This window comes from Lissotriton vulgaris, chromosome 1_2 (genome assembly GCF_964263255.1).
Source record: "Lissotriton vulgaris chromosome 1_2, aLisVul1.2, whole genome shotgun sequence".
NCBI lineage: Eukaryota > Metazoa > Chordata > Amphibia > Caudata > Salamandridae > Lissotriton > Lissotriton vulgaris.
The window spans coordinates 140367522-140382064 of record NC_141686.1 but is presented as its reverse complement, the minus strand read 5'-3'; the positions used below and the strand labels follow the sequence as shown (position 1 = coordinate 140382064).

General features: G+C 42.9%; 1 protein-coding gene across 1 annotated transcript in view; it reads right to left on the bottom strand.

Annotated features, from left to right (window-relative positions):
• Positions 1–14543, bottom strand: part of SLC13A4 (solute carrier family 13 member 4) — a 256186-nt gene that overhangs the window by 223055 nt on the left and 18588 nt on the right. Inside the window, 3 exon segments of the mRNA XM_086952476.1 lie at positions 10470–10606; positions 12172–12300; positions 12303–12421. Coding sequence (XP_086808602.1) covers positions 10470–10606; positions 12172–12300; positions 12303–12421 — 385 coding nt within the window.

Below are 14543 nucleotides of genomic sequence, written 5' to 3'. Positions count from 1 at the left end.
CCGGACCCGCTCCGCGGGTCCCGCTTCACCAGAGCATCACCTTGCTGGATAAATCACCTTGGATTAAGGGCTTGAGGCACTCAGGGCTGCGAGCGTGCAGACTGCTGGATTCCAACTCCCAAGAGTCCCAGCAGCTGCCTCACCGATCCCACCTGGTGACGCTCTCCCTCAAGGCCACGCCCCCCTCTTTTCCAGCAAAAGGCGCCGGATACTGCTCACCTGTGGATACCTTTCTGCATCCTTTTGCCTGCTGAACTGTTCCTTGGTCAAGCGCTGGAGGACTGACAAAGCGCTCTGTGTTCCTGTCATAGCGCATTTGGAAAGCGCTACTTTTCGCCGGCCTCGGTCCGCGGGTCCCGCTTCACCAGAGCATCACCTTGCTGGATAAATCACCTTGGATTAAGGGCTTGAGGCACTCAGGGCTGCGAGCGTGCAGACTGCTGGACTCCAACTCCCTAGAGTCCCAGCAGCTGCCTCACCGATCCCACCTGGTGACGCTCTCCCTCAAGGCCACGCCCCCTTCTAAGGGCATTCAATAAATAAAGACTCAGAACCCCGCTGCGCGGTAGCGCGCGGGTAGCGCCCGGGAGAAGCCCGGGACAAGGGCGGGCCCTCTGAGGCCCTCAGAGGCACGATAAGGCCAGGCTAGGCCCACTCCCTTAGCCCCGGCAAACCACACCACCCCTCAAACTACCTGCGAGATTGCGCCCTAGGACAGGCTGCGGCCGGGTAGGCATTTAGACTCCCTCCAGTAGAAACATATTCCAACAGTATAATCTCAGAGTCCCCTATCGATTTAGATAACGTTCCTGGATTGCGAATCTACGATAGTGCTCCCCAGTCACGATGACAAAGAAACTAAGATCTGGTAAAGTTATAGTAGGAAGATCTAGCACTAAAACAAAATCAAATCCCCTCCGAAATAAACTTAGCCAATCTACCAACCTGAAAAGCACGTGTCAGCTTTTCAACTTCTGGGAAAAGGGCAAAAATAAAATCTCTGAGGTGGACAATAAAGCAATGAACCCTAAAGATTCTGGAGTTACCCACTCTGATTCTGCCCCAAATGATGTTCGAGAAAGCTCTGAAACCAAAAAAGTAAAGGCAGACTCAAGTTCAGCTAAGACGCAACTTTCCCCCCCCAAGAGCGAGTTCTCACCCCCCCTATTTTCTACCATGAATAATTACATTGCCCTAGCACCTGAGGTAATTATAAAAACAAAAAATGACATAGAGCAGGATAATTTAAACATCATGGCAATTCCCCACGACGAAGCAAGTCAGCCAGCAAACAGTTCTCCAAGTAAAACGTCATTTTACAACGGTCTGTCCCCCATGATTCTAGATGAAGCCCTATGCCATCGGTACTTAGAATCTGATCCCACAACAGTTGAGTTACCTGGGAAAACCCCTCCAATGTCAAATCATGCCGGTTTACAACTTTACAGTAGTACCCCCTCCAAAACCTCACACTCCCATTTTTCCTCCAGCCCAAATCTAAACATGTCCGGAACAAATTCCTTTCAATGTAAGGGACCTGACAAACCACTCTCTGACTCCCTACACATTTTAGAACATTTATTGGCTTCTATCTTACATCTACTGGAAAAATTTGTGGGGGGGTCCGATTGTGTGCTTGACACTGTGACCCAAATTTTAAAAGTTCTGCTGAGGTCCCAAAAAGAGAGGGATGTGGATGGTAAGGGGCCTTCCTCCCCCCCCTTGGCCCCCATTCGGTTGGATATAAATGGACATTTCCCAGTAACCATAATTACTCCTAAACTAGCGCAAGAGAAATTAGGTGCTCCCCTGTCATTTCCTAATTTAGACGGCTCAGTAATTCCGGATTCTCCACTAAAACCTCAAGGGGAAACCCCGCTAATATCCGGAAATGATATATTCCCAATCTTTAAGAAACAGAAGGGGGACGGGGAAGTAAGGGAGGAAGCTATTCAGGGGGAAACCGATAACAGAGGACTAATTGAACCGATAAAAAAGAATGGAAAGCACAAGAGGAAACTGCTAAGACGGATAAATAAAAATAGGCGGAGGAAAATTCTATTCAGGAAACACTTAAATTCCCCCCTACTAGAGGTGTCATCCCAAGTACAGATGGCAATGGGTAATAACAAAAACCTGGCAAATATGCCAGCTAATGAAAATATGCCCTTAAAGGCAACATCCCCCTCTTTACCCTCCCACACATCCCTCCTGTCAGCAACCTCCAATGTATTCACCTTTGGTCGACAAAGCAACAATACTGGGGATATAAAAGTGGCACATAAATCACCCTCTCTAGATCAGGTCAAAAAGCCACACTTCCAAGTAACCTCGGCACTTAATCCCTTTGCTTCTATCTTCCAGGGTGTTACAGCGCAGGATGTTCCGCCCCAAGGCCCTATAAACCCAGGTAGGGTATCAGAAAAACCAACTACATCAGGGCAAGAGCGCAATAATCCCTCCCAAAAAATGTCTTCATTTAACCCCTTTGCAATTACTTCCGTGGAAGCTCCTGCAAAGGTCCCATTGGGCAAAGAATACACGGAAAATAACATAGACACTGTATGGGTAGATTTCTTTCCCCTTTTTGAGGCAGATTGTATTTTGAACCGATCCCTCTTGTTGAAATATTTCCAAGAATCGGCCAATCTGAAACTTATTCAATCAGCCGACCTAGACATAGTTTTGCAACAAAAGTCTGAAGTGGGGACAGTTACGAGGGTGAAGTTTCACTCTAAATTAGTAGCTAACCTCATCCTCCAACGGGCCGAAGACCTTCAGAGTAGGGGAATAGATGTAATTCCTGTAATAATGCCCTCCAGTCGGAATAATGCTGTCAAAATGCGAAACCAGCAGAATCCACCCTCTTCCCTGCTGCTCGCTGCAACAGGAAACATAAATAATTTGGGTGAAATTAAAGAATTAAAAATAAGTAAGTCTAATGACTCTCGTGTGGTCTCCTACGCTCATTCCTCGCTTTTAATTAATCAAACTTCTTCTAGAGATGAAGAGGATCGTTGGAATTGGCTTCCCAAAGTATTAGCTAACAAATCTTCGGGAGAAAAACTATCTAATCAGTTCCTTTAGCACAGATTTATTCATAATATCATGGAACTCAGCAGGCCTAAAAAATAATACGGAGAAAATACAATTTCTTCTATCCCTAAAGGCAAATATTATATGTCTCCAGGAGACATGGTGCAATGGAAATATCCAAATAGGGAAGGATTATATAGTATTAGAAGGCAGTGCCACTGCAAATAAAAAAGGTCACCCCAGTGGGGGTATAGCCTGCCTACTATCCAACAGAATAAACTGGGATTACAATCACTATATGGACCAGAGTAAACTTTTCCAGATAGTTACCTTGTTTGGGTCAGGCAACCTTTTAGCAGGATCCCGCCTGGCTTTGATAAATGCTTATATCCCCCCAGACAAGAGTTTCAATGCAATTTTAAACAAAATCTTTCTCCATATACAGAGCATTAAGGAAAAAGATCCCGGAACGGTTATCATGTTAACCGGGGACTTGAACTGTAAAATCTCTAATTTTAGCCTAAATCTATTTTCTGATAAAATAAGAGAAGAAACTCTCCATATTCCGCAAGCATCGTTCCCTGAAAGTATATTAACAAATAAACGGGGAAAACTATTATTAAATGAGTTGGTAGAAATCGATGGGATAATCGCAAATGGGCGTCTCCCCTCGGACACTCCAGCAAATTTTACCCACAGATCATACCAAGGGGAATCGATTCTTGACTATGTTATAATAGGGGCTAACTCATTTGAGCTACTAAAGGATATCGCAGTAATCGATACCATTTTCAGCGATCACAAAATTATCTCCATCTCAATGAACGTACATCCCCCAAAATGTGATCAATGGTTCCTAAACAGTAAACAAATAAATTTTGGTAACAGTTCTGGAAGATGTTACTGGAATGCAAGAGCCCATCGTTACCTGGAGGATATGCTAGATATAGCAATCTCTGAGCTCCCCTATTGGTATGGCCACGAAAATGAGCTTTTCTCCCTATTTTTGAATTCAATAAGAACAGGGGCCCAAAAACAGAACAAAAAAAAATCCTCTAAAATAATCTACTGTCCCCTGAAATTGCTTAACGTAGACTTGAACAAACTTATAAGGGCCCAATATTTAAATAGAACGGAGGTCATTTCTCGACAAATAACAACATTAAAAAGGAGAAAGAGGCGACTCCTATGGGCTCTTCGAAAAGAAAAAGAGGATAATATTTGGATAAAAATACGGGAAGCTGCATCCAATGGAGAATTGAGACAATTTTGGTCCCTCATAGGTGAAGGGTGCGGAACGAGAACCACTCCGCTTCCCATCCCTATCGAGGAACACATATGGAGGGATTTCGTCTCAAACCTTTATGCCAGTAATCACCCTGTTTCACCCCAGGTACGACTCATTGACACCAGCCCGCCGATGGAGTCTTTTTCCGAAAAAGACATAGAACTCGCCATTGGGGAAATGAGACGCTCAGGGGCCATGGGCCCCGATGAAGTCCCAATTAACGTATTAAAGCAAAATAGGGTCAAATGGAGCAAGCTCTTATGCCCGATCTTTAATTCCTGTATATTAAGCGGAAAGGTCCTACCTTCCTGGAAGGGAAGCATCCTAGTCCCTTTGTATAAAAAGGGTGATCGTCTTCTCCCCCAGAATTATCGCCAGATTGCATTGCTGGATGCAATTGGCAACGTTTTTTCTAGATGCCTGCTCAAACGGATAAATGCATGGGTCGAATCCGCAAATATCCTCCCTCTTGAACAGACAGGCTTTAGAAAAAACCATGGGACGATGGATAATCTAACCGCCCTCCAGGTAATAGTTGATAAGTACATAAGAGCAAGGAAGGGGAGAGTCTATGTGGCATTCATAGATTTCTCCACGGCCTTTGATAAGGTTGATCGCCAGGTATTATGGAGAAAGTTAACCATCTTAGGAATGCCACATGGCCTCTTACGCTTAGTTCAGGATCTGCATGACGATACTTGGTGCAAAGTTCTGTTGGGAGGAGAAAGAGGGCTCTCTAGGCTCATTCCATCTGCAAACGGCCTCAAACAGGGCTGTTTACTAGCTCCCCTCTTATTCTCCCTTTATGTTAGCGATCTTCCCCTCACCTTATCAACATGTGTAGGAATTGCCCCACGCTTAGGCGAAAGACCCATCCCCTGCCTAATGTATGCAGACGATATCCTAATATTAGACCTTTCCCCCAAGGGTCTTAACAATCGTCTACATGCACTTCATATCTTCTCTGAAGAGCACTTTTTGAAAATAAATATTTCCAAAAGTAAGATCATGTGCTTGGAGGGACGAAATAAATTAAAATTGGACCATATCAGCTGGGAATTGGGCGGCCAGAAATTAGAAAGAGTTAAATCGTATGTCTTTCTAGGCATGGTAGTTACCAGTAATTTAGGTAATAAATCGCACATAGAGAGCAGCTCCCGAAAAGCTAAGTCACAGGGTAAAGGCCTAAGAACACTGTATAAATCAACAGGCCAGAGACATTTCGTTCATTTGTTGGAGGCCTTTCGGGCAAAAGTCCCTCCGACTCTGCTCTATGGGGTAGAATTAATTGACATAGCGGAATGGGGCTTTTTAGATACAGTGGAGGGCTCCCTACTGAGAAATCTAACCTCAGTTAATAATAGTTGTAGTGCTGCAACCCTGCGCCTAGAACTCGGCCTTAGGAGTAGCTGGGCACAGGGACTCGCAGGAGTGATTCGTTGGGTCATTAGTCTGATTAAAGGAAAGCCATCTACTCTCCGATCCCTTATTACAAAAGAGTTGATGGGCCCCTTGAATGCATACTCGATTCTATTAAAAAACTATAGGAGAGCTATTTCTCTCCTGGAGTTGGAGGAAGCATCCATCTTAGCGCTTTCCATGAACCAATTGAAATTACAACTAAAACAAGTAACATGGAAACTAAGTTTCGAGAGGGATCAGAATTCAATATTACAAAAAAAGGGGGCCACACAAGTTGTTGATTCCTATTTATGCAGACAAATCCAACCCTACTTATCATGGAACATCCCACACGGTTTACGCCGTTTTTGGCTACTTCTCAGGCAGGACTTGCTCCCCCTGAACAAGTTGTTGGCCAAATGGTACGGAATATCTAATGTATGCAACCACTGTAACTTAGCAATTCAAGACTCTAAACACGCCCTGCTAGTTTGTCCTGCATTATTGTCATATCGGCGCGTCTGGATAAAACCTGCTTGTTTTCAATTTGGTATTTCTTCTGCAACAGCTTTGTTGGATGCTATTCTTAGTCCCCCAAACGGAATTTTCTGCAACAAAATCTTTAACTTTTTTAAATGTTTCTTAGAACTTTATTAGTAGATCGGTAACTGTTTTGTATAATTTTTGCCAGTATGAGTTGTTTTATATGGTCAAAATTTTTTTCATTGTGCTTTGTAATTGTATAATATGTGGATCTCCACGGAGTTCCGAAAACATATTTTAATAAAATTGATTGATTGTAAAGGCTCTGCGATGTAAAAGTTGCGTTGTAAGTGTTGTTCACTGATGCACACACAGGCTTGCGCCGTCATAAGTGCACTTGTCATAACGTGTTTGGCCATTTTAAATGTACTGCTCTAACATGTTAGATGACTATGTTAGAACCATAAATTCAATGGGTGAAAAAAAAAAAAGTGCACAGTGAGTATTGATATGTTAGTGAGCAGCACAGCATTTCTTGGTAGAAGTCAGGCCATTGTTAAAAAAAACTGCTTCCCCAGACAGGAGATTGGGGAGTGGAAGGGGGAGTAGGAGAAGGAGTGAAAGGAGGAGGGTTGTGAGAAATAAAAGCACTCGGGCGGATGCCGAGTTATAAAGAGGAAAAGGAAACACATGCACTTACCTGCAATTCCCAAAACCAAATTAAATTTTAAAAAAAGAGTCTCTAAAGAATGCAGTGGAAAGATACATCTCATCCAATAAGAAGTGGGAAATAAAAGCTCCTGGGCAGGAGATGCACCATTATAGGGAGGAAATTAATTGATTCACACAACTGAGAAAGACAAAAAAGACAGCCAATCAAAGGCAAGAGTCTGAGCCGAAGCCCACTCTATGTATGTTGAAACCAATAGGCCTGGATAACCCAAAACCTAATGATCTCCATGCAAGGAGGGGTAAAGTTCAGGCTAAAGACTGTTAGTCCCATCTCACGGCATAGATCATAAAACCCCATCATAATGACTGAAGCAAGCTTTCTTTCCAAGACATTGATGGACAATAAGTTAGAAATTGGTGAGAAGTAAGACAAAAGTACATAAAACATAACCACATTGTTAGTAGTTTAAAACAAATTATAATATTGGAATGTGGAGCACTCCATTGAAGACAATCGAGTGTTCCATGCTTTTACGGGCCGGTAAAGGCCTGCAAAGCAACATTCCAATGTTTTTTTCAAAGGCCACTCGGAGCACGAGGGAATTTAAACCCCTCAAACTCCGAGAGGCCTTTGTTTTATTTGTCTGAACATTCTGCCCTCTAGTGGCAGAAAGTTCTAATAGCCTTATAGCCCTTCATAGTTAGGCTTTACCGGCTATTAAAGGCCGGCTACCTTGTTAAAGTCCCTCGCCTTCGGCTCGGGCCTTTAACGCTGGAGCAGGCCTTTAATAGCCGGTATAGCCGGGCTATAAGGCTATCTTAGAACATTGGAATGTGGAGCACTCCATTGAATACAATGGAGTGCTCCGTGCTTCTACGGGCCGGTAAAGGCCCGCAAAGCAACATTCCAAGGTTTTCACAAAGGCCTCTTGGAGCTCGAGGGAATTTAAATCCCTTTGGGCTTTGAGAGGCCTTTGTTTTATCTGTTTTAACATTCTGCCCTCTAGTAGCAGAATGTTCTAATAGCCTTATAGCCCTTTGTAGCTGGCCTATACTGGCTATTAAAGTCCAGCTCCCTTGTTTAAAGCTGGAGCGGGCCTTTAATAGCCGGTATAGCCCGCTACGGCTGGCTATAGGGCTATAAAAATGAAGCCCCTGCCATATGTCACACACTTTGATAGACCTTGGGCTGAATGGGTTCCCCCTGAAGTATGTACTTCCTGCACAGTAGGGGCTTCAAGGGCCTGTGTTAATCCACTGCACAGTGTTAGAAACCTTACTGAGGAGTGATTATCGAATTTTCTTACATCACTTGGAACCCTTAGAACAAACACTCAATTATACTCACATCTACTCATCTATAGTATTGCGTAGTGCCTCCCAGACCTCCTTCTTCGGAAACTCTGATCACATGTATCAACTTTCCAGCGGTAGAGGCATTAAGGGAAACATGCATAATTTAACCTCACATCTCTTGGCCCATAATATCCATCCTGCACCTCAAAAATATTAATACCTGGTTTCCTGCCAGATATTTCCCACCTCATTATAGCCAGCCCACTAACTTTAAAACAAAACAGAGAAAGAAAATACCTGGCGTTGTGTGGACAGATTTTTGACGTGCCATTCAAATTTTGAGAACTCTGCCATCAACATGTTGATGAAGCATAGACAGCTGCCAACTATTGCCCTGCACCTCACATTGCCCCAAGACATCATTACATCATACCCTTTCAAAAATCCGCAGAACACAAGGATTGCAAAGACCCTTGATGCTAGTAATTAAGTTAATAATCAAAACACAAGAATCATTGTGAAAGTAACATCAATGGTACATTGTTTCAAAGATTTGGCCCCATTCCAGTTAAGCTTACTGGATATTCACTTAGTTTAAGACATATGGACCCAGTGAAGGGTCAATAATACAGTTGTATCTCATAGTATGGCCATCAACACTGATGAACAAATAGTTGCAGTAAAGAGTAACACAATACAGTACAAAGTCTTGTGGATAAAATTCATAGAATGCCATTCCATTCTACAGTGGTGTTCAGGCCTTTATTGATGATATCACAGCGAACAATCCATATGCATTCTAATTTGGTATGCATGGCCTTCAGCTGGTGTTCTCACAACACTGACCACTTGCCAATAAATATAATTGTTCAAGTGATTTGCGGAGGTACAGTGGTCTACAAGAGGGGCAATTTGGACTTAACTTCTGACCCTACTTCGGTGTTGTTTAACCCCTGACTTTACTTTTTGTGGTTTTTCCAATGTTCAGAAGAATGCATGGACTTATCATGCAGTAAACCACGTTGATAGGAGTTACTATTGAAAAACAATGAGGTCACGTTGTAAGTGGTGGTGAAGCATTGGTGCTGGAGGTGAAAACACAAGACACATTTATGGTGGCCAGTTATAGGTGGAAGACACCACAAAGAGGTTGACATTGGATGGGAACTTGCAGGCTCTGCTTACGTGGATTTCAATGTTACAGCCACATTTGAAGGAGAATAAAAGGGCATCCAGGGTGATATCGCCTGAACATAATACATTCCAATGCTTTTGATTCTCTTAACGATCCTATTTGATAATGGACAAAAAGTGGTAACACAGATAATCTTGTTAAAGGATTATTGGTTCTTCACTACTAAGAGGGTTTCCCTTGGGGATTACCAAGCTTTTATCATTGATTCTTTTACCAAAATTATGGGATACCTCCTCTCCAGTGTTTTCAGAGAAAGGGGATTCACCTCTGAAAAAGTCATCCTTAAGTTTGCAGATTCTCTATAGCCCATCTCTAAAGGCTATGGGATGATAACTTCAGTATTCTACCAAAGTATTATTCTCAGTGGGCTTTGTTAAATAATTTGGTTTAGAGTTTATTGTCATCGATCTTTATGTGAGGTCAAGATAGTTAATACTCTTAAGACTGCTGTGGTATTGAAAAGTAGGTTTTATTGTTAGTAGTTCACAGTAAAGCTGTTCATTTCCTGTTGAGGCTACCACAGAGGGGTTTATTAAAGGACAGAAGTATTAAAAAAGCTCTTACAAGTTGTTTTCAAAGGCTACCATTTTTAACATGGGTTACTTGAATTGGGTAGAAATTGAACGTTATCTTTCTTTAGTGACTTAAATCCCTGATGTGATATGCCAACTTCCTCTTATTACAGCTGCTCATTAAAATCTGTACCAGGGCAAACAGCTTCTTTCCAGCCATTGGAGCAGTCATCAGGGTTGTGTATGATACTAATCCAACAAGATTTCATGCAATTCTGCTGGTCTTCAGGTAGAATGCCTTTCTGTGTTATCACTTGATTCTAGTCATTTTTGGGCTGCTCTACTCACCAAACGAAGACTGTACACTTTAGGTGTCCTTTCTTTACTTTTTACATTTACCAGGGGTTTTATTTTTTATCTAAATGAACTGAGAGAATTTGTAGAGTTCTGGAACTTCTTATCTGCAGAAGCATTGAGTCTGCAACTCTTCAAGGCAAGGGTCTGAAATAGTCTTTATATGCTTATAGTGATTTTGTTCTTGTATTCAGAAGACAAATTAAGAACATAAGGAATATACTCTACTTACATGCCAGGCTTAGCTCCTGAAACCATGACCATTCGTAGGGCGATTCTCTTATGCAGGTTCCACTTTTCCACAGTAGCTGCAACACAGATGACCCCCATGAGTAGTAACGTGGTGTTCTTAACATACTCTGCGGCAACCTGCAAAGAAAACAGACTGTTTATCTTCTATCAACAGACTGCATACTGTGGGTCTACAACCTATACCAACCATCTATTCTCATACTCAGACACATGCCAGAAGCTCCAGTAGGGCTACACACATTCCACCGACTCTGCCACACGGGCTGCAGATAGGCTACCCTCTTCAGGTAAAGGTTTGTATGCTGAGGGTCACCTGGGGGGAAATATATGTGCATATATGGAGAGAACAACTTTCAAGAAATATGTCTCTCACTGAATATCCACTGTATTATGCTGGCAATGTTAGTACTGGAAATGTTCCAGGTTAAGGGAGCATTTCCAATATCTACATTGATGACGTCTCTCAAATGCTGTTTTTCCATACATCAAAACATTTCAGGTCTCCCTGAGGACAACTGCACTGGCTTGCTTTGCTGTTCTGCAAATAATGACTACTGCTACAAATTTTGATGGCTGACCACTCTGAATTGGGTGGTTAGCCCACCACTCTTTCCAGTGGCGTCTAAGCTGCCAGAACAATTTTCCTCATGACAGTTAGATAGATAGTATCACCTTCCTACATCCTTCAAATCAGGTGGGGGGTGCAGAGGAGGGCAGCTGCACATTAATAGATGTTTGGCAGATCCCCCATTACTTCTACTGTCTAAACCACGCCCAAATTCCAATGCTGTCCCGCTTAGGAATTGACAATTCCTCTGATTGAAGATAAACTGCTTTTGAACAGAGACTACCAAAGACATCCACTTTGCCTCAATAAAACCTTCTTATTCACAGGCATTAGCACGACACAAACAATTCCCAAAAACGGACTGAGCCCCTCTTGTATGACATTAACACAGTCCGATCTAGTGTCAGAACTTAGGGGCATATATACAAGAACTAGCGCATCGGCATTGATGTGTCAGATCTCTTGCGCCTGCTGCAAATGCCCTAACAACGCCATGGGTGCGCTGTATTTACAATACAGTGCTCCATGACGCAAGGATTCACGGATGCGTCAGAAATTATGATGCATTTTTTGCTGCTAAAGTGACACATCGCTGGAGTTGGTCATAAGACTGACGCAACTTAAGCAATGCATCAGAACACAGAGGCTAGTCCTACGTTAAAAGCCCTGCTTCAAACCTTACGCCTGGTTTGAAATGTTGTATATTTCAGAGTCAGCTGTACGTGGCTTTTAATGTGGGAAATCCTACTCTGCATACATTAAACCTGCTGCAGGTATAATGTGACGAAGGCCTTTACATACTGACGGGTTAGGCCCAATGCGTCAGTTTGTAAGTATGGAGCAGTGTGGAGCACTGATTGCGCTGCCGCTACGTAAAATACAATTATGCTGCAATGGTTCTAGCTCCTTGTAAATATGCCCCTTAGAGAGTCTCTCTTCTTATGCATTATTAATACAGAGTGGGTCTGCCTCTCCCCCTGCCTAACATTAATGGGGAGGAATAGGACCTACCTAATTGGTAAACACCAACCGATGCCTAGCATAGCCTTCTCTGCTCCCTTCTAGGGCCCTACAGGTGGTAATTTACAAAGCTAAATACCAGATGACATCTGACCTCGCTGGACTTCAGGACTCCAAACAGTGGGTAGAGAAAAGCAGGAACGAGGGCGGCCGCTCCGAGTGGAACCGCTTCTGAGACCCAGTATACGGCTGTGACGATCAGCACATAGGCACATGAGGTTTCCTGGACGAGGGGAAGAACACAGGAAGGGGAAGAAGAAACATATTAACTTCAGATTTTTTCTTTGCCAACCACCCTTTTACTACCAGCAGATAAAGCAAACAATTATCTGCCAGCATGCAGACTTAAAATAGTCAGATGTATTTGAGAAACCTCAAAATTCATCTAGAATTGGCTATGATTTCTTTGGTTCTTCTATAGTGCAACTTATACCAGAACAGACTTCTTGGCACTTAGAAAATTGGCTGACAGGACATCTGGACCACCCATAATCATATCTTAACAAACTAGTAGGACCTTCAGACCCTTTATAATAGCCATAGGCAACAGGTACACGCCACTGTGATTGCATTTCCCCTTCACTCAGAGCCCCCAACTGGCTACCAGTTGAAGCTAGGATAGAGCTGCAGGTGGCTTGCATAACACCCAAAGCTCTCCACAATTCTGGTCCTAAATACTTGGCAAACAGAATCAAGGTATCAGGAGGTGGAAGGGATTTGAGAAGTGCTAAATCCCTGACACTGTAACCAAGCAGTTTAAAAAAAAGGAAAATGCACAGACGCACTTTCACAGGAATGGCTCCCAAAATGTGGACTGCCCTACCACCGTCAACAAGAACAATTTCACCTCTCAGGTTCTTCAAAAACGAAGTAAAAGCCTTACTACTAGAAACATGTGTCGTAAGAGAAATCTTTGGAAACGGTAACTCACTCAATTGTATTCTATTGCTCTGCAACCTGCCCTCCGAAAACTTTGCACAGCGTATCATAAGTAAAAGTTGTTTTACTGTAACGTAACTATTATCAGCTCTCTCTCTATGTACAGCACTCTAATACCATGATGGTCATGTTTTGGCTCCTCAACAAAATGAAGCCTTTTCAATCCTCCAATGACCTACAAAAATTGCAACACAATCTCTAGTTCTGTCCAGGCTAAACTATGGAAATGCCACACTAACTGTGGCAGCTAAAACACACATAGCCCCATTGAGAGCCACCCTAAATTCAGCAGCAAGACTGGTCACAGGATCTAAGACACACAACCGCATCACCCCTGTGTTGCAAAACTTAAAATGGCTACCAATCAAAGCACGCTGCTGTTCCAAAACAGCTGTCTCACACATAAAGCCCTTCACATTGGCTACCCATATTACCTCACAGCCAACCTCACTAAAGCAGGACAATCAAGAAACCTAAAAAGCTCCAATACGCTCCTTCTAATCCCGTTCAACAGACATAAACTTAAAGAACTTTCCCTCTCTATCTCAAGCAATGCCCCCAAAATCTGGAACTCTCTCCCAATTCATATCAGAACTAACCCCTCCTTCGCGAGCTTCAAGAGACAACTAAAAGAATTTCTCCTCAACCGTCATCTCAATCCCTCTAAACAATAACCACACTACGTTTCCTCTTAATCCACTACTAATTGACAGTCGCCACTGCCGCAAATTCTCTTGATGATCCGATCCTCAACCGAACTCCCTTGCCCTCCCTGAAAGGAACTCTGATACCCCTTGGGTCGTGTAAGCGCTATACAAAACTCCTAAAATAAAAATAAATATTAAAACAGCTATAAATAAATAAACAAAACTCAGCTAGGCTGTCAATGTGTTTCAAATGTAACAGCCCATGAACTTAGAATAATGTCTTCCAGCATAACCATGTTTCATTCATCCCGAACCTATTACCGGGCAGAAGTCGCTGGCCGCAGTACAAGGGCAGAAAGGTTTGGCCAGTGCTCGCCAGTCTGGTGCCCGGTAAAATTATTTATGCCTTAAGCAGATGCATTTCAATTGAATCCTCTAGTAGCCAGTGCAAACCTCTGTTTGGGAGATATGTTCTGACATGGTCTGACATTTTCAAGCGGCAAATTAAGTTCATAGCAGCATTCTGTATACTCTGTAATTTCAGTATAGCATAAACTGAAGGACCCAAATAAAGGTAGTTGCAATAAGCCAGCTTCAATAGAATGTAAACATGAGGTGAGGGCTGAAGCATGAAGATCTTTCGGAAGGAAGGAGAGTGCCTGTCTTAAGAGGTCCAAGATATACATTACGTTCATGTGGGCCTCATTCTGGCTGGCCGCAACAAGCCGTCAAAGTTCTGTATACTATGCAGTGTCAGATTGATCTTTGTAAAGCATTGATGGACCGCTTAAATCATGAAATTACCAGCTAAGGTAAGATGTACATCCCAAGTTCATCATATGTGTTAAATGGAGGATGTTTGGACACTCTAGTTGTCTAG